This window comes from Culex pipiens, chromosome 3 (genome assembly GCF_016801865.2).
Source record: "Culex pipiens pallens isolate TS chromosome 3, TS_CPP_V2, whole genome shotgun sequence".
Classification (NCBI taxonomy): Eukaryota; Metazoa; Arthropoda; class Insecta; order Diptera; family Culicidae; genus Culex; species Culex pipiens.
The window spans coordinates 7927600-7952099 of record NC_068939.1 but is presented as its reverse complement, the minus strand read 5'-3'; the positions used below and the strand labels follow the sequence as shown (position 1 = coordinate 7952099).

Here is a 24500-nt window from a genome sequence, read left to right as displayed (position 1 = left end):
TACACATTTTTACACATTATTTTAAAGGTAAATTACTCAACAATGAGGTCATATTCAACCAATCAAATTTTCAACCTTCCATAATTACACTTTTTTTTACTGTGTAGTTTTGACTCTTGCACACTTTTATGCTCTATTAAAAATCGTTATTGTTCGCTTAGTCAATAGTAAGCAGCAGGTTTTTATGAAGATCACAGTTAAATAAAAGTTTCATTTAGAAGGTTGAAAAAATCGATGGTTGAATATTACCTCTTTTTAGATGTAATTTTGCAAAAAAAAATCTTGAAAAAGTAAAATTAAGTTCATCAGGGGTGAGGCGACACTAAGTCAGAGGGGTGAGATTGGGTCATAACAAAAATTCAGAAATTTGACGGTACATATCAAAAAATGACAATTCCCGCATCTCAAGATGCAATATTACACATTTTTTTTCTGCCCAAAATTGTCGTCATTCCAGATGTAATATTACCATTTTTTTAACAGTGAATGCAAACATCCTTTTTGTAATGAAAATTGTCAAATTTGTTAGAAATAAAAACACCGTAGAAAAAAGGAGAATTTCGGAATAACTTAATGAGTAAAGACGTGAAATTCAAAACCAGTCGCACAAAAAAAAGTTGGAGCGATGTTTTTGATCGCAAAAATTACATATTTGGAATGTTAACAAAATTCGTGCGTTGTCCTACCAAAGTTTCCTTGAGTTTTAAAGTTTTCTTCTGAGCACGATTGAAAAGTCACAAAGTTTACTTTGTCAAGCCGTGTTTTTCTTGACGGAAAATTTCTTCAAAATCCCACCACCGCAACGGAACGCAACGAAACGAGCAAAATGTTGATCTTTTCCTGTTTCGTCCTTCGCTTAATTTTGCGGGTTTCACTTTTCCTCATCTGTTTTTTTTGGTGGTGGGTAGGTTCAGCGAAATTGAAATTGAATACCTTTTCCAAGAGTTGAGATGTAATGCCACCAGCAAAAAATCCAAAAATAAAAGAAAAGAGTATGCCTGCGTGTTACAATTTGGGCGGTGGCAGGCAACCTTCCGCCCGCCACGAATCATCATTAAAAAGCCATTGCCATTGAAAAAATGAAAAATTGCGCGCGCGTTGCCTTGGGAAATTGTCGAATGAAAATTTGTGTGTGATGCTCTCGGATGTTCTAAGGGCACAAAAAGTGTCGTTTTTCCGCGTATTACATTATTCAGCCGCGAAACCATTAGCAGGGTTGTTACGGACGGCGCGGATCGCGCGGATGGCGCGTTTCGCGCGGATGGCGCGGATTTGGCGCGGATTTGCTGACTAATTTTGCTCAGGCGCGGATTTCGCGCGGATGGCAATTTTGATGAATAAATAGATAGAATTACTTTCAAGTTATTAGGAAAAATAATATCAAGAATAACGAGAATTTGTTTTTTTCTCCATTGAGTGCAATTTCAATTTCTTATAAATAGATTTTTTTTCTGAAAATGTTTGTTTGTATTTTCTTAATACGAACCGTCGAAAAATTAAGTTGAAGATTATGTAGAGATGATTTTTTTAAATGTATGGTTGAGATTTTCTTAAATAAAATTATTACTACACTTTACGCATTTCTTAATATATTCGGCTCTGAATATGTAATTTCTTTTGAGTTTTGAGTAATGTTTTTTTTAACCTTATTTATTTTTAATTTTATAGTGGATATATTCAATTTGCCTTTGAATTTTAGATGGGATTTACCCGTAGAAATATTTTTCTAAATTTAAACATTCTTGGCGAAAAATAAAAAGATCAGAACATTCAAAAATTAATGCTCCATCATTCAAAATTCAAATTTCAAAAATTCGAAACTTTTTTTTTATCATAGTTTAAAAAAAAAATTTAGATTAAAAAAAATTCGAATTTCGTAATTTAAAAATTCCGAAACTCCAAAAACCTAAAAAATCAAAAATTCAAAATTTAAAGAAAAATTCAAATTAAAAAAAAATCCAAATTAAAAAAATTAAGATTTGCAAACAAAAAAAAAGGTAATCTCAAAAATCTCAAATAAAATTTAAATTCTTAAATTCTAAAATCTTAAATTCTTAAACTTTAAATTCTTAAATTCTTAAATTTTTAGAAGAAAATATTTCAAATATTGGAAATGCAATTTGTTTCGAAATGAAATTTTTGTGAGGAATTTGGATTTTGAATTTTTAGAATTTCGAAATCTAATATTTATACATATTAAAATTTTAGATTTTGGTTTGTTTGAGCTTATATTTTTGAAGTTAAATTTCATTTATTAGATTTTTTAATTTTGTTTATATTGGTTTATAATTTTCTATTTTATTTATATTGGTCAAAATTATTGTAGTGTCCCTCTGATTTGCAAAAAGGTTTTTTTTTGGTGACACTTTTCTTGATGTCTCTTGAGGTATTTTTTAAAAGGATTTTTTGCTTTCATTCCTTCAAACATAAAACGAGTTTCATATTTTTAATAAAATACTTTCTGTATTAGTTTTTTTTCTATGGAAATAACATTTCTTAAATGTAGGTCCCAGTTTTTTTTATATGGCGCGGATTTCGCGCGGATTGAGGTTTCGGTCGGCGCGGATTTGGCGCTGATTTTTTTTCGACTTTCCCGTAACAACCCTGCATTAGTCACAATGGCACTGTCGGTAATTGCACGAGGAGCAAGCATTACAAGAAGATGTTCAAGGTATGTGCAAAGGTAGAAACGGCGTTGAAAACGCGTTGACTCACAGAGAATGAGAACGTCGGAGTAGAAAAAAAAAGTCGTAACGTTACACAGATGATGGTCGTCATTCGAGTCTCTCGCAACAGGCATTAACAGCTGAAAATGCCCTTCTTTTACCTTCGTCGTGGTTTTAAGCTGGGTTTGTTTCGAGAGGGGGGCAAGGAAGGAAAACCGGCCGGAGGAAATCGGGGAAATCCGGGGAAGCTGAGCCAGCCGCCAGCAGCCGACACAACTTTTATGTGCGACTTTTCCAACTCGTGTTTGTGTGTCTGAGTATGTTTTCCCTCTGCTGTTTCCCCCCAGAGGTACATAAAACACAAGCACGTACCTACTAATATGTGAAACATTTTCTGTGTCGATACATGAACCGTGTGTCGTCGTTCAAAAAGTACATAAGCTAAGCTGAGTCGAGTCGAGAAATGAAAACATCGACTTTTCCGAAAAACTGAACACGAACACATAGGCAAAACAATCCTCCGACTCCTCGTCAATGTGGGCGCCCGGGCAGCAGAGTGGGGTTTGTTTGTGAAAAACAGCTAGCCGTTTTATCGTTGTAGTCGTCGTCGTCTGGCTTAAGCTTGGCTGAGTCGTGTGCGCCAAACGGTGAAAGGGGAGAGTTTTCTCGAAGATGGCAAAGTTTTTCCACCAACAACAAATGCAACAACAGTAAGCTAACGGAGGAGGTTAATTGTTTGGACTGTTTTGCAGGATTTTCTAACAAAATATATTCTGTTCTGTTTGAAAAAACGAGTTAGAATAGTTTGACTTTTTTTATTTTAAAACCTTTCCAAATTATTTTTATTTAATTTATTTCGTAGTTTAAACATAACTTGTGTGAAGTAACTATCCTAAGCTGAGATGTGGATCAACTTTCACCAGCTGATTAATTCAAAATTGTGAACAGCTAGCTGCTTAAAGAATCAAGCAAATCATCTGAAGGATTTTTTTTTTCAAAATAGCCTCAAACATAGTCCTTTACAAATTGTGGTTAGCTCAAATTATCATTGAAACAATTTTTTCTAATCTTAACCATTTACCCGTTAGGGTGACCGCATTTGGGTTTTTGGGACAACCCTAGCACGGTGTAGGGTGGTCCCAAAAACGGTCATTTTCATATTTTTTTTTTCAAAACCACATTCTTCAAAAAATCATAACTCCGTGCCATTTCAACCGATTCTAGCTGTCTCTGATGGAAACGAAAGGTGATTAGTTTGTCTTTCAAGGAAAAAATTGAGATCCGAAAAAAACCAGCCAAACATTTGAAAAATCGTATGCAAACTTAAAATGGCGTTTTCACCGTGTCTAGACCAATGAGCCTATGGCTGAATTTAATTTTATTTTTATCAATCGGCTAAAAGATATCAAATTCTAACGTTTTTTATTAAATTAAAAAAAATCTATTTCAAATTTTGAAATCTAATATAATTGATTGGAAACAGACAAACACACAAAAGGCAAAAAAATACGTAAATACGTAATATACAAAAAAAAAATCCCTCGGATTCCTACCCATCACCTTCACAACATAACATGACACAAAGTTTCATGATCATGAAATATCATTAAATATATTTTTTCTCATCTGCCCTACAATTCTTCCAAGTTCATCCTTTATCGAAGTTTTAATCAGGCAATTATTTTTCTTCGTTTGTTTTATTTTTCAAGATTTTTTTTTGTGTAATCCAAAATCATTAAGTATGGATTTTCTTTTCACTTTTTTTATTCTTTCTGCATTTTACTTTTAAATATTTTGCATGTTTCTTTTACTTTTAGCTTGATATGAGAACGTTTTTAAGAAAATTGAAATTTAATGCTAAAAAGTCGGGTCCGGTTAATGCTAAAAGGCCGGGTCCGGTGGTTTAGTGGTTAGCGTGGTAGCCTCCAAACCCCAGTATGGCCTGGGTTCAATCCCAGACGGACCCGGTCGGTCCATTAGCGTAAAAGAGGTTTTGAGTGACTCACCACACATAACCTTCGGACGCCTAGAAATGAGCAGAAACTTGCAACAGAGCCCACAAAAGACCCGGGGGTCGTTAAAGTGGATTGTGCTTTGCTTTGCTTTTTTGCTAAAAAGTTTTGTGAACTGAAAATACCTTAGATATATTTTAAATATTAGCAAAAAAATATTGATATTTTGTTGTTCTTAATTTGGAGAACAATTTATTTTATTTATTTATTTAAATATCAGTTCGTTAAATTAAATATGAGTGGTTTTTCGTTGGCAGTTGAAAAAACTAATAATTTAATAGTTCATCACTGGTTAAATTTTATTATTTTTTACATTTGAAATCAGATCAGATCGCAAAAGTTTTCTTTAAAAAATGCGTTTTTGAATCGAAAATGATAAATTTTAAGATTAAGATTTATTTTAATTTAATTAATATTGTCTGAATAAACATAAGTGTATGGCAAAGAAAATCTGAGATGAAAAATAATAAGAAAAAGCACATTAGCAATGTAAATCCATTTTGTTAAAAAAATCATACAATCGCTGGATGTACTTAACCTAGATTCAAAATTATCTAAAAATTAATTTGCTACTAAAAATTTAAAACATTTAATTTCATTTTTAATTTGATTAATTTCTTTGGGTTGTATATCTTTGGTTTATTCATTAAATTTCCAAGAAAAGAATTCGTTTTTTGTAGGGTTCAATCAACTCAAAATTTTAAAAGTCAAGAAAATGGAAATGTTAGTAATTGTTTGTTTTTCAGTATTTATTGGTGACTTAAGGCAGATAGTCAATAGAATGAAGAAATGTCCTATACATATTAAAAGACAGGAAACTAAGTCAAAAAAGAGAAAAAATAAGTTTCTTAGCGTTTTTTTATTTTTTAACTTTTAGCAATACTACTTACTTTATTTTACTTACACTCAATAACCCTACTTGGATGATTCTACAGTAAATCATAAAAAACCGCATTTTTTTTAAATAATAAGTAAAAAGAATGGAATGAAATAATTCTTGTTTTATTTGTAATATACTTGGTTTGTTGGTTAGCCTTGATTCATTTGACTTGTTGTGTGGAATTTAACAAAACTATTTGTTTTGCATCTTAGAAACTTAAATTTTCATTCCAAAATATCATAAAAGCTACCAGAAAAAAATTAAAATAAATTAAATCGAAGGAATTTTGTGGGTTGAACTTAAAAGTGTTGAAAAGATTAAATTATAGACTGGTTGCCGTGGTATAGGGGTAAGCGTGGTTGCTTCTCACCCAGTCGGCCTGAGTTTGATCCCAGAAGGTCCCGGTGGCAAATTTTGAGACGAGATTTGTCTGATCACGCCTTCCGTCGGACGGGAAGTAAATGTTGGCCCCGGATTAACCTAAAGGTTAGGTCGTTAGCTCAGTCCAGGTGTAGGAGTCGTCTCTCTGGGTCCTGTCTCGGTGGAGTCGCTGGTAGGCAGTTGTACTAGCAATCCAAAGGTCGTCAGTTCGTATCCCGGGGTGGATGGAAGCTAAGGTGTAAAAAGAGGTTTGCAATTGCCTCAACAATCAAGCCTTCGGACACCTAGTTTCGAGTAGGAATCTCGCAATCGAGAACGCCAAGGCAATGCTGTAGAGCGAATAATTTGATTTTATTTGAAATATTTTGTTGGCATAGTTTTTAAATAATCGATAAGGTTCGATTTGATTGTTTTATACACAGCAAAAATATCATGATAATATTACATCTGGGAAGGGTACATTTTGCATGTCAGAAAAAATGTGTAATATTTCACCTAAATAAATGAGTAGTTTTACCTCTTTTCACTCTAAATCGAAGTAAAATTACATCATAAAAGAGTAAATTTTACCTTACATAATTACACCTTCCAGATTCACACATTTTTTTTACTGTGCATCACCAAAATTATTCACAAGCAAGAATTGGTTCTAACACCCTAAAATCGTTGACGTTTTTTGTTTTTGCTGCAGCTACTGTTGATGGCGGTGAGATGATCCGAGGTTGTGACTACGTACCTCCTGACGAGCCGAGTCAAGTCAGGAAGTTATATACCAACAAACCCATCAACTCGTATCTGCATACCAGTAAACCCGGCTGCCCCACATGCATACAAGAACACTCAACAACCGCGCCAAGTCGACCAAGTCTCGCGCTTACCTAACCTACAATATTTTGTTGCCAAATGTGCTGCACCCCTCACGCAAATGTATTTATCAACGTCAAGAATGCGTTGTTTTCTGTAGAAAAAAAAGTGTTTCGCGCAATAGACTACAGAAAACTTTCGATAAGAAATCATTTTACGTAGGAAAAATACGCACGCCAGACAGGATGTGGTTTTTCTGGACAATATTATTCAACGAACAAGTCACAGTTATCTGATTAGATTGATGAATGTTTGGTTGAGAATTTGCAGTGAATAATTTGATGACAAAAAAAATATACGAAATCAAGCTTGTTTTCCCCTGTGCGAACATGACATTCAGCCTCCAAAGATGAGAAGGTACTCCTCAGCTGTGGGAATTGTGCGAAGAAAGTACGACTCAGACAGGACGGAAGGAAAAGCTAACCCTCCTTAGCTCAAATGTCACTCTCAATTTCTGGAAATGTAGTTTTTTTTTCTTTCGATTCCACCCTTGTCGCATGAATGACTTCTTGCAGGATCAGCTCGATACAATCCTCCTCTGGGATATATGACCTTTATTTCGATAGTTCTAATTATTTTATAATGCTTTATTCTGGTCATTTCACTTTGAAGAATTTTTATTTCAATTTACGAATTATTCTCCAAACATTTCCCCTTTAATTGAGCGGTGTTTTCCCCCCGCGCAGCTGTCAGCGTGTCTACGTCCCACGCGTTTTTCTCTTCGATTCATTTAGAGTTGCTGATGTCCACATAAATCAGCTGTTGAAAGCCCTTGACGAAATGTCCACAATCAGCGGTGCTTAAATTATAGACCATTTCACTCTCACCCCCAGCGTCAATCCCGACATGACGAAAGTGAACGACTTCACGACGCTCGATTTTTGTGACGTCAGTTGGAACTACTCATCACGGTTACGTTATGGGGTATGGGGACGAATTTTGATCGGCTTTTTATTTTCTTCTTTAAAAAATGTCTCAGTTTCCCTTGAGTCATTCCGATCTTCACGGGGCCAGCTCGAGCAACAACTGTTCCAGGAAAATTTATACGCTTCCCGACTTGTGCACTCTCTCTGCTTCTTCAGAAGCAAACAAGATCGCGGGAGGATGTCTTCAGCTGTCGTCTGGCTGCTAACACACAACGTACATTGTGGCCCTACACACTAATGAACAGCTGCCGGCAAATTGACTGCGGCCGTTGAAACTTAATGTCTTGGCGTTTAGTGGAAATTTCGTTTTTTGTTGTGCCTTCCACTGTAATAATGCCCAAAACGGTCATTTATCAACACCTCACACTATTTTGTTTGACACGCAAACCTGGTTTGGGGCAACCTCCAAAAGAAAAAAAGTCAAAAAAGAAAAAAAAAATTCTTTTTCCCACCCAGTGCTTTCTTTTGGAGGTCCTTCCTCGAATGGCCGTGACTTTTCCAGGTGACCGTGGAAATTCCATCGCTGCAGCAAATCCTTGAAGACGACATTAATATATCGATTAGTCGTTTGTGTTTTTTCTTTGCCCCCCCAACCTCGTCCAGCTTGAAGAGAGAACACATTAGCTTGCACCCGCGCGTAGACACGAAAGGAGAAAAAAATATGCAAGCATGAGGGAAAAACAACGTCCCGGGGAAAAAGTGCATTGCGGAGCGCCTTTGTGCGAGTGTGAGTGTGTGCACAGTGTGGACTCTTGGAAGAGTTGGAAAACTCGTGTGCAGTGGGTTTGGGCAGGATGGGGTGGAATATATAGTTGCAACTTTTAGCTGACCCCAATTGAAATTATTATTGGTTTAACATATTTTTAACACTAACAGTTCATCTTGAAATTCATTTAAAAGCAATGTCAAATACATTTTTTCTAAATAATTTAAATTGCCAATTATTTTAAAACAATCATTTAAGCATATGAACATGAACTAGGTATAAGCTTCGAAATCAAAAATATACTGAAGAATTTTTTTCCATTTCCAAATTATTCAAAAATAGCAAATTATTCAAAAATTATTCAAAAGTAAACTTAAGCAGGCTTAAGGAGATCTATTTGCTGTGAATGTAATTTTAATATCTGGGCAAAAAAAAACCCAAATTTTTAATCAATCTCGATCGTTCTTGTTGCATTCGATCCGGAAGAATCTCAAAAACAATTTCCACAAAAAAAAAAACCCAAAAAAGATGCGTTTACTTTTAGTCACATGGTCCTTGGTGGTGGTGGTGTTATGTATTTTTTGAAGTTTGGATATATTCAGATAAAAGGTGTAAATTGTCCAATTGTATAATGTTGAAATGTTGAAATGATAATTTTAATCATTTTCAAAAAGTTTGGAGAGATATATATATATTTTTCTTAGAACTCGTCTACTGTGGACTTAATCTGGAAATACTCTATTGTGAATATATTTTTGATAAATTGTCTTGAAATTCGCACACATTTCATGTTTTTTAATGTTTTCATAAGCTTAAGGCTTTGTACATATATTCTTATGCCATTATTTGTTCATACGAATGTTAAAATAATTTCAAAGTGATACTTTAAATTTTTTTGACTTAAATTTTTTTATTAAAATGAATAAAAAATTAAAAAAAAATCTTTGTCACCTAAATTTGAACCAATAGATTTATTATAGATATAGTTATTTTTACAAAATAAAAGCAGTGATATGATGTAAGCAACAGTTTTTTCTTTCAAAATAGACTGTGTCTCAACAACAAAATTTAATCCGTCATGAAGTATCCTTCAAATAAAAAAAAATTAAAATTGGAAATTTTAATATACAATTTAAATTTTCTTCTAAAAGTTCAATCTTCTTTTCATTATTTTCTATAAGAAAACTATTTTTAACAAAAGAATAACTCCCGAATTAATTTTGAGTGCATTTTATTTTAAAAGGTCCTAACCTACAACATTGCCGAAGACATGAATTTGATTCTATTTTTTTAGCCTTTTTATTTTATATGGCCAGCACGCAAAATTGTATAGAGACACTATTGATTAGAGGTGTGCAAAACCGCTCTTTTTTAGGAGTTCACTCATTAAAAAAGAGCTGCCCTTTTAACGGCTCTTTCGCTCTTTTTCAAAATTTTGATGTAAAGGCTATTTTTAAGAATGGTGTTAAAAACCATAGGTTTTTGCGGTCTCTATGACAAAATTTCTACTCGAACCTAAACGTTCGAAAAAATTAATGGCACAAAACCCTCAATCAAGGATTTTGAAAAAAAAATAATGAATTTTACGAAATTGCGTTATTTTTTTGTTTTTTTTTATTCAAAAGAATTTTATAATGTACACCGTTAGATAATTTTGTAACTATTTTTTTAAAGCATTGAAAAATTTGAAATTGATTTTTTTTAAAATAAATTTTATACTGCCATTTAATGAAAATTTAATGAATTATATTTATAAACATAAAAATATACACAAGTTTGCAATCATTTTATTTTGGAACGGTTCTTTGAAAAGACCGGGGTTTCAAAAAGAACCGCGGATCTTTTTTTATGAGCCATGGTTTGTTAGCTCTTTTTGGTGATCCGGCTCTTTGAGCGGCTCGCTCTCTTTTTGCCCACCTCTGCTATTGATGCAAAAAAATCAATTAAATGTTCCCTCTTGGTATAGTACCATTTGTCCACCAAAACCGGAAAGGGATTTTATGTATTTATTTTTATTATTTGGATTAAACTTTTTAGGGGCCTTCCCTATGACCAAAGAAGCAATTTTGTGTCATTGGTTCATCCATATAATTTTGGCATCTGTCTTGGGCAAATTTGGTTTTTATGAGGAATATTCAGACAAAATTGGTACTTAGAAAAAATGCCGAATTATCATTAACTTTTTTTAACAAAAGTTTAATCTCTCAAAATTTTTAATTTTTTAGATGTTTTGATATGGTTTACAGGACATAAAATTGCAACTTTTGAGCCTTAGAAAAGTACTGACAAAAATCATGATTTTTTTTAAATAAGTTTTTTTGAAAAACAGAAATTCTTTTAAAATTTGTTTGAGTTTATTTTTTAATGTAAAATCAAATTTGCAATCGAAAAATCAGTATAGTTTTTTTTTTTCTATAAAGTTAGGCCGTTGCAAAAATTTTTCAAAGTTTATGTCGCCCCCCCCCTTCAAAATTGGTCTGAAAAATCAGGGGGCAAAAAAAAATTTTTCCAAAAAACTTCAAAATTTCCATGAAAATAGAAGTCTAATCAACTGAAAACAATCTTAAATGCATTATTCTGCAATGATAAATCATATTTAGCATGTTTGGGCTTGTTTAAAACAGTTTTGAATTTTTATGAAATTGCAATGTACAGCACCGCAAAATTTTTATTTTTCGCAAAAAAAAATAATTTTCGTCAATACTTAGATATTTTGGAAACTAATGATTGCAAAACAACTGGACAGACGTATAATGCATTTTAAAACACTTTTTTCATTAAAATGTTGAAACCATGGCTCGTAATTTCAATTTTTATACTTTTTTATTTTTTTGCCCTCCCCCCCCCCCCCCCCCTTCTCGACATTGGTCAGAGTCGAGGGACATAAACTTTAAAAAATATTTGCAACGGCCTTAATCGTTTTCAAAATTAAGCCACCTAATATTTTATTTTAACTGGAAAATTTCACTTTTTAGACTTTTTAAAATATTTTCCATGATTGTCCATCCCTAAAAGTATTTTTTTTAGAAAAGTTGAGAAAATTTTCAATAAAATTGCCTATGAGACAATGAAGATAAGGTCCTAACATTTGAAATGTCAATATTATGCGTTTTGAAATGTTAGAGTTGATTTCATAATTTTAAAAATATTTTGTCTTTTATGTTAAAGTATTTAAATAAATAAAAAATTAAGTCCAACATTTAAATAGGGCCTTTTTTACTTTTAAGTCCCTTCCAAATGTTAGTCTAGAATTTGAAACATTTGTGAAATTTTATGATTTTTTCCGATGATAATATAGTAAAAAGAATATAATAATATGATAGACAAACATTTCAAAAAGGTCAAATATTGAATAATATGCGTTTTGAAGTGTTAGAGTTGATTTCAGAATTAAAAAAATTCTTTTATGCAATAATATTAAAAAAAAAATTAAGACCACCATTTAATTAGGGCCTTTTTAACATCTCAAGTCCCTTTCAAATGTTAGTCTAGAATTTGAATTTGTTTCTTCTCTTGCAATTTTAGTAAGTTTTTTTCTTATTTTTTTCTTGCTCTTGGTGACACCTTTATTTACTAGTAATAATTGTTCCAAAATGGATTTGATGTAACACACAGCTGAAAGGAACTCCAAAACTCTGTTATGTATCTCAAAAGAACGTATTGTATCTTGATTATTCACCAATAAAACCGAATTGAATTGAATTGAATTGAATTTGTTTCTTGTAATCCTGTCACAAGATTTCAAAACATAATTGTAATATTTAAAAATGTCTAAGGCTATTGGGATTTTGAACAAGAATTTCGTATAGATTTAAAATTATCTACACAGCAGAAAAAAGTTGGATTTTGGATGGTTGAAAATTTGGTTGGTTGAATATTACCTCTTTTAAAAAATGTGTAAAAATGTGAACCTGATGAATATTCATCAAAAACAGATGAAAATTCATCATTTTTAGAGGTTAAATTTATCATTTTTTTTTTTGCCACAAAATCTGTCATCATTTCCTGATGAATATTACCATCATTTTTTTTCTGTTCATAAAGTTTGAATAAGTGGAAACCCTGTCATAGGATAATGGATGAAAGGGAAGCTGTGTTGCCAATTATTTTTTCATTGGGGTGGTAAATAGTATCTTAAGAATTTTTGTTTTGTTGGTTCACATGTTGTTAATTTTAAATTCTTAATCTTAATGATTTTTTTATTTGGGTTTTGTTTTGGTTTTGTTTTTAAGGGCAGGTTATAAATAAAATTTTAAGATATTCAACAGATCATTTTCCTCGGGTATTGCTGAAATAATTATTAAAGAAATCATGGTTAAATGCTTACAACTGTGACCAAAATTATAATTTTTTATTCAGTTATATTGTGTTTGCTTAACTTTCGCTTATTTGTGTTTAAATTTATATAAGATGGTTTCTTGAATTTAAATATAATTTTCAAACCAATTGGCCCTTCTATAAAAATCGAGTTTGCGTTCAGGGTGGGGGGAAAACCCACTCATGATGGATGGATGGTTGCATACTTTAAACGTATGAATATGCAGTCGGCGTGCTTTTTGCATGGTGTGGGCTGGCTTTTCAGGACCCATTCATACAACTGGTTGGTCACTCAGTCAGCACACAATGGTTACACGTGCACGCGGAAAAGCTTGATGAAAAATGCTTCAGTGCATGCAATGCTAGGGCTTTTGACGCAATGCACGCACCATTTAGATTAGAATAATTGTTTGGAAGTCGTGGTGGGAAGTTGTTGTTGATTGCGGAAAAGTCTTGTTTGGAAAAGGACCTTGACGTTGACAGATGGAATAATTGTTAGTTAACCCCTTCGCATAATTATTAGTTCCAATAATAAAGTATAATTTATTAAACCAAAACACGAATCTCTTTAAAAATGTTATATTTAAGGACTTATTTTAATACATTTTTTTTTCTCTTCTCTATTTGCAGACCACACCGTCAGGAAAGAACCGGTAACGTGCAGCAAGACTTTGTGAGTTCTCCCGGCGAAGCAAAAAAAATAAACGACGAAGTTGCAATTGTTTTTTGTTGGTGTTGTTCCCGCCCGTGGCAGAGTGGAAATCCGGACTCTGGGCCGGAAAAAGTGACCGTGTTATTGCTGGCGGCAGTTGAGGAAACTTTGTCGTTTGTCCGGGAAGGAAAATAAAATAAAAAAGCAGCAATTCTGAGAATAGAAAGACCGGAAGTGGTCAACAAATCACACAGCTCAAACAAAAAAAAAAACAAGTCATTCGTGACTGCGTGGTAGTGTGGCTTCTGTTGGTGTGTGTGGGTGAGCATGTCTGCGAGGGGCTGTGAGTGGATGTTCCGGTAGTGTTTAAGTGAAGAGTGAGGAAGACTGAAGAAAGAAGCTATTTTCTACCACAGCAGAAAGAGGAAGTGCGACAAACCAAAGGATTGTCGCTTTTTTTTCTCACCGTAGTTGGTTTCGTGACGTGTGTGATCCGTGTTCTAGCGGAGGCACGAACCCAGAGCAACCGTACTTAGCAGGAAGGCAGGAGTTAAGCCAGTAAAACTGGAGCACCTAAATTAGCACCGTTGATTAGCGCACTCGGAGGCAGCAGCAGAAGCAGCAGCAAAAGGCACCAAGGATGGGCAGGAAAAAGATTCAGATCTCACGGATAACGGACGAACGGAACCGACAGGTGAGCATAAGATGTTTGTTGTTTTAATTGAACCTCACTTTAATTTAACGATTGAACCTTATTAAAAAAATACTCTATTATATCAATATTTGGAAAAATCTGGCATCTTTCATCTTTCGTTTTCGGATTAAATTGTGGAAAAATGCTAATGAGCATTTCTCAATAGAGTGGAAATTTAACTTTTGTAATGTGTGATTTGGATGAAATTTTGTGTGTACTTTCTATGATGAAAGAATTTTGCATCATTAGTTGGCAAATACAAGTTTCCATACAAGTTTGACAGCTGTCCATACAAAAAGGCTATTAAAATATTTAAAAATCTGTATCTTGAGAACGGATTTTCTGATCGGTCTAGTATCTTCGGCAAAGTTGTAGGTATTGCTTAGGACTTCTCAGAAAAAATGTTACATTTTTTAATAATACCTTTTTTATATTTCAGTTTTTGAAAAATCTCAATAAGGCAGTTGCAATTATTTTTAACATTTTATGTTGCCCCACCAGCCTTCAAAATCTGCCCGAGAAATCAGGGGGCAAAACAAATTGTTTTTCGAATAATTTTACATAGAAGTCTTATCAATCGAAAACGATTTAAAATGCATTTTCCTACGTTTAGTATCTTTTTTTTGCCGAAAAGCAACCTGAGATAAATATATTGGTCAGATATGTCGAATTACAGTTTCACTTAAACCTGGTTTGAAAAAATCTTGTTTCAAAGCGCTAGAAATTTAATTAAAACTTTGTATTTTTTATATTTTGCAAATTTATGGGAGTGGCATAGTTAAAAAAGTAAATTTTTGATACTTTTTTGTTTGAATATACAGTCCAGACTCGATTATCCGAAGGCCACGTCAAAATTTCACTCCAGAAAATTAAAACTTTTGATAACAGAATCACAAAAAATGACGCTATAACTACTCAAAAGTGATTTAGAATTTTTAAATCCAAGATGGCGGCAAAAATTACGGTCAAAATGGCGGTGATTAAATATTTTTAAAAATGCAACTTTTTATTTTATAACCAATCAACCATTCAAATATGACCAAAATGGGGTCGCAGAACTCGAATTTAATGCTAAAGTTAAAAAAAAACATTGTGTTTACGTGATTCGATTACCGTAAACCGGGGTGACTTTGATAGGATTTCAATTTGATTTTGGAATATTTTCCAACAGGTAAGGTTTTTCTCAAGATTATTATTTTTAAAACATGTACTGGGGTAGGCCACACAAAGTCCATGCACTATTTTGGAAAAAAAGTTTTTTCAATAGTGTTTAGAAAAATAGTTACGTTAAAAATTCTTAGTTTTTATTCCGGGGTGACTTTGATAGTCATAGTTTTTCTTGTTAAAATCATATTTAAGATGGTCAAATTTTATTTGTACGTTAAATATATCATCACTAAAGTAGTTGATAAAGTTTTTAGGAAAAAAAAACAATATTTATACAACAATAGTTAACTAAGTTTATAAGCTTTTTAGCAAAATACATATAAATTTTGGTTAAAATTGTTAAAAAGTCGGAACTTTGCCTGAAATTTGTTAGAACTAGTTTTGTTTATAAAATTATCGATTTATATTGCATTTTATACTGAATTCAAAGCACGAATCACAAGTTTTCTCATTTTACATGAAATTTTTTAACTGAAATTGCCTATAAATTTGGAATTTTATTTTAATTGTGTTCCAAAAACACACATTATTTATTTTTTACAAATTTATTTAACCTTCTCCCAGTGGAAAATTGTCCAAAGAATCCGAAAATGCATTCCGTTTTCCGATTTAAAATCATGTTCATTGAGAAAATCAAGACACTTTGAGAAGTTTAAAATAATGACTTTCATCAACATTTTTTAAATTATAGTTAACTAACAATTTAAACTTCTCAAAATGTTATGAAAACTTCTTCTTGAGGTACTTTGAACACTTCTCTACCACGGTCAGTATGATTCTAAACAATTCCGTACGTATTTTAATTGTACTCTTCATTTTGCGGAAAAATCTCAAACCTATCAAAGTCACCCCGGCTATCAAAGTCACCCCGTTTTACGGTATTCGAAGTCCCGTACAAACCTTCGAATAATCGTAACTTCGGATAGTCGAGTCTGGGCTGTATCTAAAAAGAGGCGACATTTTTTAAATTTATTTTTATAATGCCATAATTTTCAAAAGAAGTGTAGATTTTATTTTGTATAGGATTAACTATCTGAGATTTCGATCATTTGATTTTTTTGTATTTTTAATTCGGCTGAAACTTTTTTGGTGCCTTCGGTATGCCCAATGAAGCAATTTTGCATCATTAGTTTGTCCATATAATTTTCCATACAAATTATTAAATTAAATACAGCTGTCCATAGAAAAATGATGTATAAAAATTCAAAAATCTGTATATTTTGAAGGAATTTTTAGATCGATTTGGTGTCTTCGGTAGGTATGGATAAGGACTACACTGAAAAAAATTAATACACGGTACAAATTTTTTTGGTGATATTTTATTTTACTTTTTGTCACTAAAACTTGATTAACAAAAAAATCACTATTTTAATTTTTTTTATTTTCTGATATGTTTTAGGGGACATCAAATGCCAACTTCCAGAACGGGCAAAAAATCTTTGACCGAATTATATTTTTTTTTAATCAACACTGATTCTTTCAAAAAATCGAAATGTTGGTCGCAAAAATTTTTCAATTTAATTTTTCGATGTAAAATCGAATTTAAAATCAAACAGTACTTTTGTGAAATTTTGATATAGTGCACGGCAACCATGAGCACTTATTTAAAAAAAATAATAACTGCGACTATTTTTAAAAAAGTTACCTAAAAAAGTCTATAACTTTAAAACGGTGCACTTAATCAAAACTTCATTAAAGTACTTTTTGATTGAAAATTCAATTTTACATCGAAAATTAAAATGAGAAATTTTTGCGACCAACATTTCGATTAAATCTAACACAAACGCAGCCAGTCCGATGAAAGCATGCTGGAAAGTCTTGTGATTAGATTACGCCCCAAGCACTTTTCTTGACATTATTAATAATTGCAGTACATCCGAGAACACCCGAAAATGTATTGCAAAAATTAATGCGGCCAGCCCTACTGCGTTGTGTTTACCGTTTTGCGACCAACATTTCGATTATTAGGAAAAATCAGTATAAATCGACGCCAACATTTCAAAAAGCATCATGTACAAACCATGCGTTTTGAGAAAAACGCATTTTAATGTTGAGCATCCATTTTTAATTCCCATTTTAATATAAAAACCAAATAAGATGTTCTAATGATAACAAACGATGAAAAACGTAGCTTTTATTGATACTTGATCATCCAAATTCAATAAAACATTATTTCCGTAATTTTATTTGAGAAAAACAAACATAACTTCTTTTGAAATCACCAACGTCTATATCACCCTGCTGTCATTGAGGGGGACGCTTTGTTATGATTCGTTTTTCTTCGCCGAATGTACATGGCGCTTTGTTCATGTTGCTTTTTTTTCGTCACGAGGTTCATGTAGTCTTTTGTTTGACAGGTTAACAGGGCTATTGTAATATCTCAAACGTTCGACAGTGCGAGGCATAAGAACCGCGGGGAAACCTGCAGGGACTTTCTTTGCATTAAGAGCTATCCAAGGTGTGGTAGACTGCGAGGAGCAGTAACCAGCTCGGAGCTCGAAATAAAGTAGACAAGTCGCCTTGATGTTCCAGCCGAAAAGACTGATTTTTGTTTATTTGAACTCGGGTATTTATACTAGTCAAATTTGTTGCATCACATGTAATTTGAGTGGTGACACTTACGTGCTACAGTATAGACTTCTGGAGTTGGCTTGTACTGGGTTGAACCCTTGCGCTGGCTCAGCAGGAGTCAGCGTCCCGGCCAATTGTCGATGAACCGAAATATGGTTCGAAAAAGGCTATACGCAAGCATCAGCAATTATGCTTGCGCCAAGTGGTTCTAACTGTGTGTGGGCTCTACAGCCAGGCAGGGTTTGTGTTTTGAAAGACAAAACCTGGTCTTGTTGTGCGAGGTCCGGGCATGGTAATAAAAATGGAAATTAAGTGTGAATGGGTATGTTGGGAATGCAGTGGTGTTCAGACTATTACACCTTCCCCCTTTAAAAGAATAGTTTTATGAAGTAAAATTATTCTTTGCCATTCTCCAGTAGCCATTTACAATTTATTTGATATATTTATGAATTTTTGTTGTTGTGTGTTTGTTTTGTTACATTGTGTTTTGTTACATTGTGTTTTGTTACATTGTGTATGTGTATGTGTAAGTGTTTGTTGTTTTGTATCCGAATTTTTCACTTCCGCAGTCTATTGCTGGGAAAAATTTACCTGCATTGTTGATGCTAGGCTCGGTGGTTTATTTGATTATTCTATTTTTGTGCACTATTGTTTTCTTTTTTGTTATAGGTTCTTCTAATTCGCAATTCGGATCTCTGATTTGTGTGATTCTAAATGGACCTTGGTAAAATGAATCTAGTTTTCTCCTATTTTCCTTTTTTAGATAAACCAGATCGCCTATTTGTATGTGAATAGGATTAATTATTTTGTTACAAATTTGAGTTTTTTCTTGTTTTTGCTGTTCTAATATTGACTTTGTTAAATTTTGGCTCTTTTGTAATCTAAATTTCAACTCATTGTGGTATGCTTCTAAATTGTAGACTGGATCTAGATTTCTTTGATTATTGCTATGTGGTAAGTTTGCTTTAACACCGAACACTAATTCATAAGGTGTGTACCCATGAATAGTATGTGGAGTTGTGTTGTAATTAAATTGATAATATTTCAACCAATCATCCCAATCCGATTGATGCTCGTTAACGAAACATCGTAGGTATTCGTTTAAACACCTATGATTTCTTTCAAGAGCACCAATGGTTTGTGGGTGATAGGCAGTTGCAAAAGTTTGTTTTATTTTCAATTGTTTGCAAATCTGACTAAGAACTTCGTTATTATATTCGGTACCTTGGTCGGTTTTGATTTCCAAAAATTTTCCATAAATTAAGATGAAGTTATCTACTATGGCTCTTGCTATAGTATTAGCTTCTTTGTTTTGTATTGGTGCAAGAACTATATATTTAGTTAGTTCGCACTGAATTGTTATTGCATATCTGTTGCCGTTGTTGGTTTTTGGTAGGGGTCCTACTGTATCTATTGTAATGATTTCAAAAGGTTTACTCGGAGTTGTTGTTATTATTTGTGGTTCTTTAGTATGTTGTACAATTTTATTTCTTTTACACAGTTCGCAGGCCTGAACGAAAAGTGTAATAGAACGTTTCATTGCTTTCCACCGGTACAGGTCTCGGATCTGTAGGTACATTTTAGTTTGTCCTACGTGTCCTCCTGTCGGTGTATTGTGGAAATTTCGTAAGATTTCTTGAATTTCATTTTTGTTATCTACATACATTGGTGGTTTGTATATTAAAATTTGTAGACTTTGCAAAGTTTTATTAGCTACAATTTTAAATGTAGAAATTGTTACTTTTTTGAAAATTTCATCTTCCGTTGAAAGAGATATTCGATCGATTCTCATTTTCTTTAATTCTTTTTCAAGCCTTGAAAGAGTCATCTCTAAAGTTGGTCTTTCATTTTCTGGCTGAAATGGGATTTTCATCATTATTTTTTTGTTTTTATAGATCTGTAAAGTGTTTCTAGAAGCTTTTATATAAAAATTAAGTTTACTTGATTCGATCTTCTCTTCGTTAATAAGAAGATATTTTTCTATGTTCGAGTAACTTTTTTTTGTGCTACTTCCCTTTTGAGTAGTAGTGTGTGTGCTAGAAAATTCCTATAAGGATTTTTTTCAAGGGTTTCTAAGATCTTATGCAAGGTTTTTATGTTTAAATCTAGTTCTTCCATGGCATTCGTCGGCCATTTTTCATTTAAAAAAAAATATTACTTACTATTTGCTTCAAAAATTTTCATCAATTGTTACTTCTTGTTATTTTTTTTGTCTCGATACTGATGTTGCTGCGGGTCTGCGGTCCGGGTTGTGGTGGAACCGTCCGTTCCCACAACCGACGCTCCCCTTCTAGATGTCCGTGTAGAAACACCGCGTAAGGATATGCGTCCGCTAAAAGCGCGCTCCCCTTTACGGTTGTTTGTTGTTGGTGACCTCATTCGATTCCAACTCGTTGCTCGTTGCGATCGCGTCTTAGTAGATGATCGCCAAGATGATTCCACCGGTTTGGTCCTGGATGGCCTGATGGTGGGTCATCAGTCCTCTCGTTGTTGACATGAGTACATGCCCGGTAATGGTTGGGAGAATTCTGCTACTTTTCAGGAAATCCACAATTTTTTTTTTTATAGGCGTTGACTTCACCATCACTATTTTTTGTACTTCACTATTTATTATTATTTCACCGTTGGCAGCATTTTTTGCTAGTTTTTCCGCTATTAAACAACTTTTTAGTTGGTTGTTGTCCAACTGTATTGGTTTCTTTGATTTTAGCGTTGATTGAAGTTTCCGTAAATCGTTTGTTAGATTGTTTTTCGTCATTTTCTGCGCGCACTTTCTATAACACTTTTCATTGTTTTTGCAGTTTTTTTTTTTTTGATCGATACTTATTGTTCTTTCTTAATCACCACTTCACTTTTGCGTTACGATGCTTGAGAGCGATACTACTCTTCGTAGTCTGTCCTCTGTTCTCATCCGTTCGAACTTAATTATGGCACGATATAGCACATATGCGAGCGTAATAAAAATTACTGCTACAGCTGCATATGCTAACACCGTTGTCGCGCTCGCACTTTTTTCCAAGTGTGCTGTTTGCAGCACATTCGCGTTTATGATGCGTATTGTCTCCTCATGCAATAAGGGCGGCTTTGGTGTACTTTGTTCAGTACCCATCGTTAACTTAAAATGTTATTTTTTTCACTGTCGCACTGTTTTTTCACTGTTTTTCACGGTCACTGTTCGGTGCACTAACGCGGCACGAAAGATTTTCCAGTGTGGTGGCATTTCGGGTCACTACGGCGTGCTGTCAAAACTGTCACGCGAAGTCCTGTCACGGTCGCCATGTAATATCTCAAACGTTCGACAGTGCGAGGCATAAGAACCGCGGGGAAACCTGCAGGGACTTTCTTTGCATTAAGAGCTATCCAAGGTGTGGTAGACTGCGAGGAGCAGTAACCAGCTCGGAGCTCGAAATAAAGTAGACAAGTCGCCTTGATGTTCCAGCCGAAAAGACTGATTTTTGTTTATTTGAACTCGGGTATTTATACTAGTCAAATTTGTTGCATCACATGTAATTTGAGTGGTGACACTTACGTGCTACAGTATAGACTTCTGGAGTTGGCTTGTACTGGGTTGAACCCTTGCGCTGGCTCAGCAGGAGTCAGCGTCCCGGCCAATTGTCGATGTACCGAAATATGGTTCGAAAAAGGCTATACGCAAGCATCAGCAATTATGCTTGCGCCAAGTGGTTCTAACTGTGTGTGGGCTCTACAGCCAGGCAGGGTTTGTGTTTTGAAAGACAAAACCTGGTCTTGTTGTGCGAGGTCCGGGCATGGTAATAAAAATGGAAATAAACAGGGACTGCTGATGGCAGAGATTTTGTTTATGTTACTTTATTTAAAATCATGATTAAACAGACTTTACTGAAGTAACTTTTGCTCATTTTTGGTGGAGAGGTAGCTTATTAGGAGTACTTTCAGAATATGCAATAACTCAGAAAGTATCAAAATGTACATGATGCCTTTTGAAATGTTACCGTCGAAATTTAAAAAATCAACTCGGTCAAAGATTTTTTGCCTGTTCTGTGAATTTCTGAAAAGTTGGTATTTGATGTCCCCTAAAACATATAAGAAAAAAAAAAATAATTGTGTTTTTTTGCAATTCAAGTTTTAGTGACAAGAAGTGAAATTTAAAAACCACAAAAAAAATTACAATGTATTATTTTTTTCACTGTAGTCCTTATCCATACCTACAACTTTACCGAAGACACCAAATCGATCAAAAAATTCTATCAAAAGATACAGATTTTTGAATTAACATATAGAGCAATTTCAGAAACTCTCCGTTAAAAAAATACTGTATATCGATACTGTATCGTATCAAAAAATGGTCAAAGACAAACTTGAAGGAAATTGGACGGGCTTTCTGAAAAAAATACTCTGAAATAAAAATACACGCAACTTCTATGAGATTTTTAGATTTTTAAATGTAAAAGTTAAATTTTAAAGTGATGTCTTGATTTTTTTTCGTTCAATTTTCTACTGATAATTTTCTAGACTGACGAAAAAAGCAAGATGGATGTCTCTCATAATAAATACAAAAATCATTTACTAAAACTGTTTTTTTTTTTTCAATGTGCTCTAAACGTCATTTTTTTAATCCAACAGTGGGAATCAATTTTCCAGACAATTTTACATAAAAGTCATACATAAATTTTCCAAATTTAGTTGGTTTAAAAGGTCCTAAAAGTTATGGGAATTTCTATGTTTATAGGGCAATCAGAATCAGCTAATTGGATGGAATTAGAATTGAATTCTCATCCTGTCAAACATATGAGAATTTCTCGTAGATTATGTAGCATATTTAAGGGATAGCTCAATAAGTGATTCCAAAGTTATCAGGCAGCTCACAGTTCTAGCGGTTGTCGACAATCCTAAACTGTGTGGTATATATTTATCATCAATCAATTAGTTTTAACTATTTTGTTGAAGTCGTAATTGTGGGTAATTGATATGTATTTGCAGACGCTGGTACAGCTCTTCACAATTATTTAGCAAGCATGAATTCATTTGAAAAATGTTCAATAATTGGAATTCAATTAAGTGCCTTTGTTCATTAATATGATAGGATTGCCTGCATCAGCACTGCAGGACCCCATCGATGGGAACTTTTGTGCTGCGTTCCAGATGCAAGAAAACCCATTCACTAATACGATTTCCTTCTCCCTCTTTCCAACGCAACACAGGTGACGTTCAACAAGCGCAAGTTCGGCGTCATGAAGAAGGCGTACGAGCTGTCGGTGCTGTGCGACTGCGAAATCGCCTTAATCATCTTCAGCAGCAGTAACAAGCTGTACCAGTACGCCAGCACGGACATGGACAAGGTGCTGCTCAAGTACACCGAGTACAACGAGCCGCACGAGTCGCTCACGAACAAGAACATCATCGAGGTACGTACCGGCCCCCGCCCCCACTACGTGAAACCCACCGGAGAGAGTGTGCTGTGTTGTGTTGTGTTGCGAATTTTCAAAATGGCTGAAGATTTTTTTTATACGTTAAAGAAAAGAAAACTTATTACCTAACAATGTGCACAATTAAACTAGAAAAGATGCAAACGTATTAACTTGAAGCAATTTAACTGCTTTCCTTGTGCTTCAATTTTCAATTCTTTTTAATCTTTACCCATCCTTGAACATGTCCTTAATCAATTTTAGAATCATCTGCTTCACAATTTCTACAATTTAGAAAAGAATAGTTTCGAGTGGTTCCACATTTTGCTCATAACATTCAATTGTGTTGTTGTTCAACTGTAATAACCTTTTATTGTGTGCTGTGTTTATCCCAATTCCTTGCATTTAACCAATTATCCAATTATCGCTTCCACTCACCTTAAGCTTCTTCCTGGAAAATTAAAGCGTCCTAATAATACTTTGAAATAAAACATAAGAAATGCTTCACAAGTGTGCGCGTGGTAATATTTTTTTCGAAAAAAAAAAACAATGCAAAAAAAATGCCCAAAAAGCCTCAAACACACCTCAGACACATGCCCCCCCGGCAGCCCCGTATTCCTGTAAGTTCTGTCTGCTCACAGTTGCAGGTAAACGCGCAGAAGGAGAACAAAAACGGCACGATGTCGCCGGACTCGCCGGAACCGGAGGACAGCTACACCCTGACGCCCCGCACCGAGGCCAAGTACAACAAGATCGACGAGGACTTTCAAATCATGATGCAGCGAAATCAGCAACTGTCGGCGGCGGCGGCGGCCGCTGGAGGAGGTGGTGGAGGAGGCGGAGGTCGAGGAGGAGGAGGTGGGGGAGTCGGAATGTCCGGCAACAGTTACTCGCTGCCGGTGTCGGTGCCGGTCATTGGGACGTACAACGATTCCAGCATGCTGCAGAGCAGTCCACAGATGGCACACAATAGTATTAGCCCGCGGCCTTCCAGCTCAGAAACGGACTCAGGTGAGGATTTTTCTACTTACCTTGTTTATACTTGTGATATTGAACTTTCTGATGGAGCTGCTTGGTCGATTCTTGCTGGTGGGGATGATGAAGTGGAGTACCAAGCTGCTCCATGAAAGTTGCTCACTTTTGATTAATACCAGAGTTTTTTTTTTTTAAAAGAGGACCTATAAACTATTGTCTTTCATATGTTTATAGGACCTATTCAAAAAAAAAAAAAACTCTAGAATTATTTTCTGGGGTTTATTCGGGCTAAAATAAACAGAAGC

General features: G+C 34.1%; 1 protein-coding gene across 10 annotated transcripts in view; it reads left to right on the top strand.

Annotated features, from left to right (window-relative positions):
* LOC120426918 (myocyte-specific enhancer factor 2) overlaps positions 1 to 24500 on the top strand; it is a 123769-nt gene that overhangs the window by 86100 nt on the left and 13169 nt on the right. For 8 of the 10 annotated variants that reach the window (XM_052709726.1, XM_052709721.1, XM_052709722.1 and 5 more), the window contains 3 exons: positions 13383 to 14098; positions 23017 to 23220; positions 23862 to 24231. In XM_052709726.1, coding sequence (XP_052565686.1) covers positions 14045 to 14098; positions 23017 to 23220; positions 23862 to 24231 — 628 coding nt within the window. In that variant the 5' untranslated portion in view covers positions 13383 to 14044. The remainder of the gene's footprint in view (positions 1 to 13382; positions 14099 to 23016; positions 23221 to 23861; positions 24232 to 24500) is intronic. The other 2 variants (XM_052709727.1, XM_052709723.1) reach the window with 1 other exon arrangement.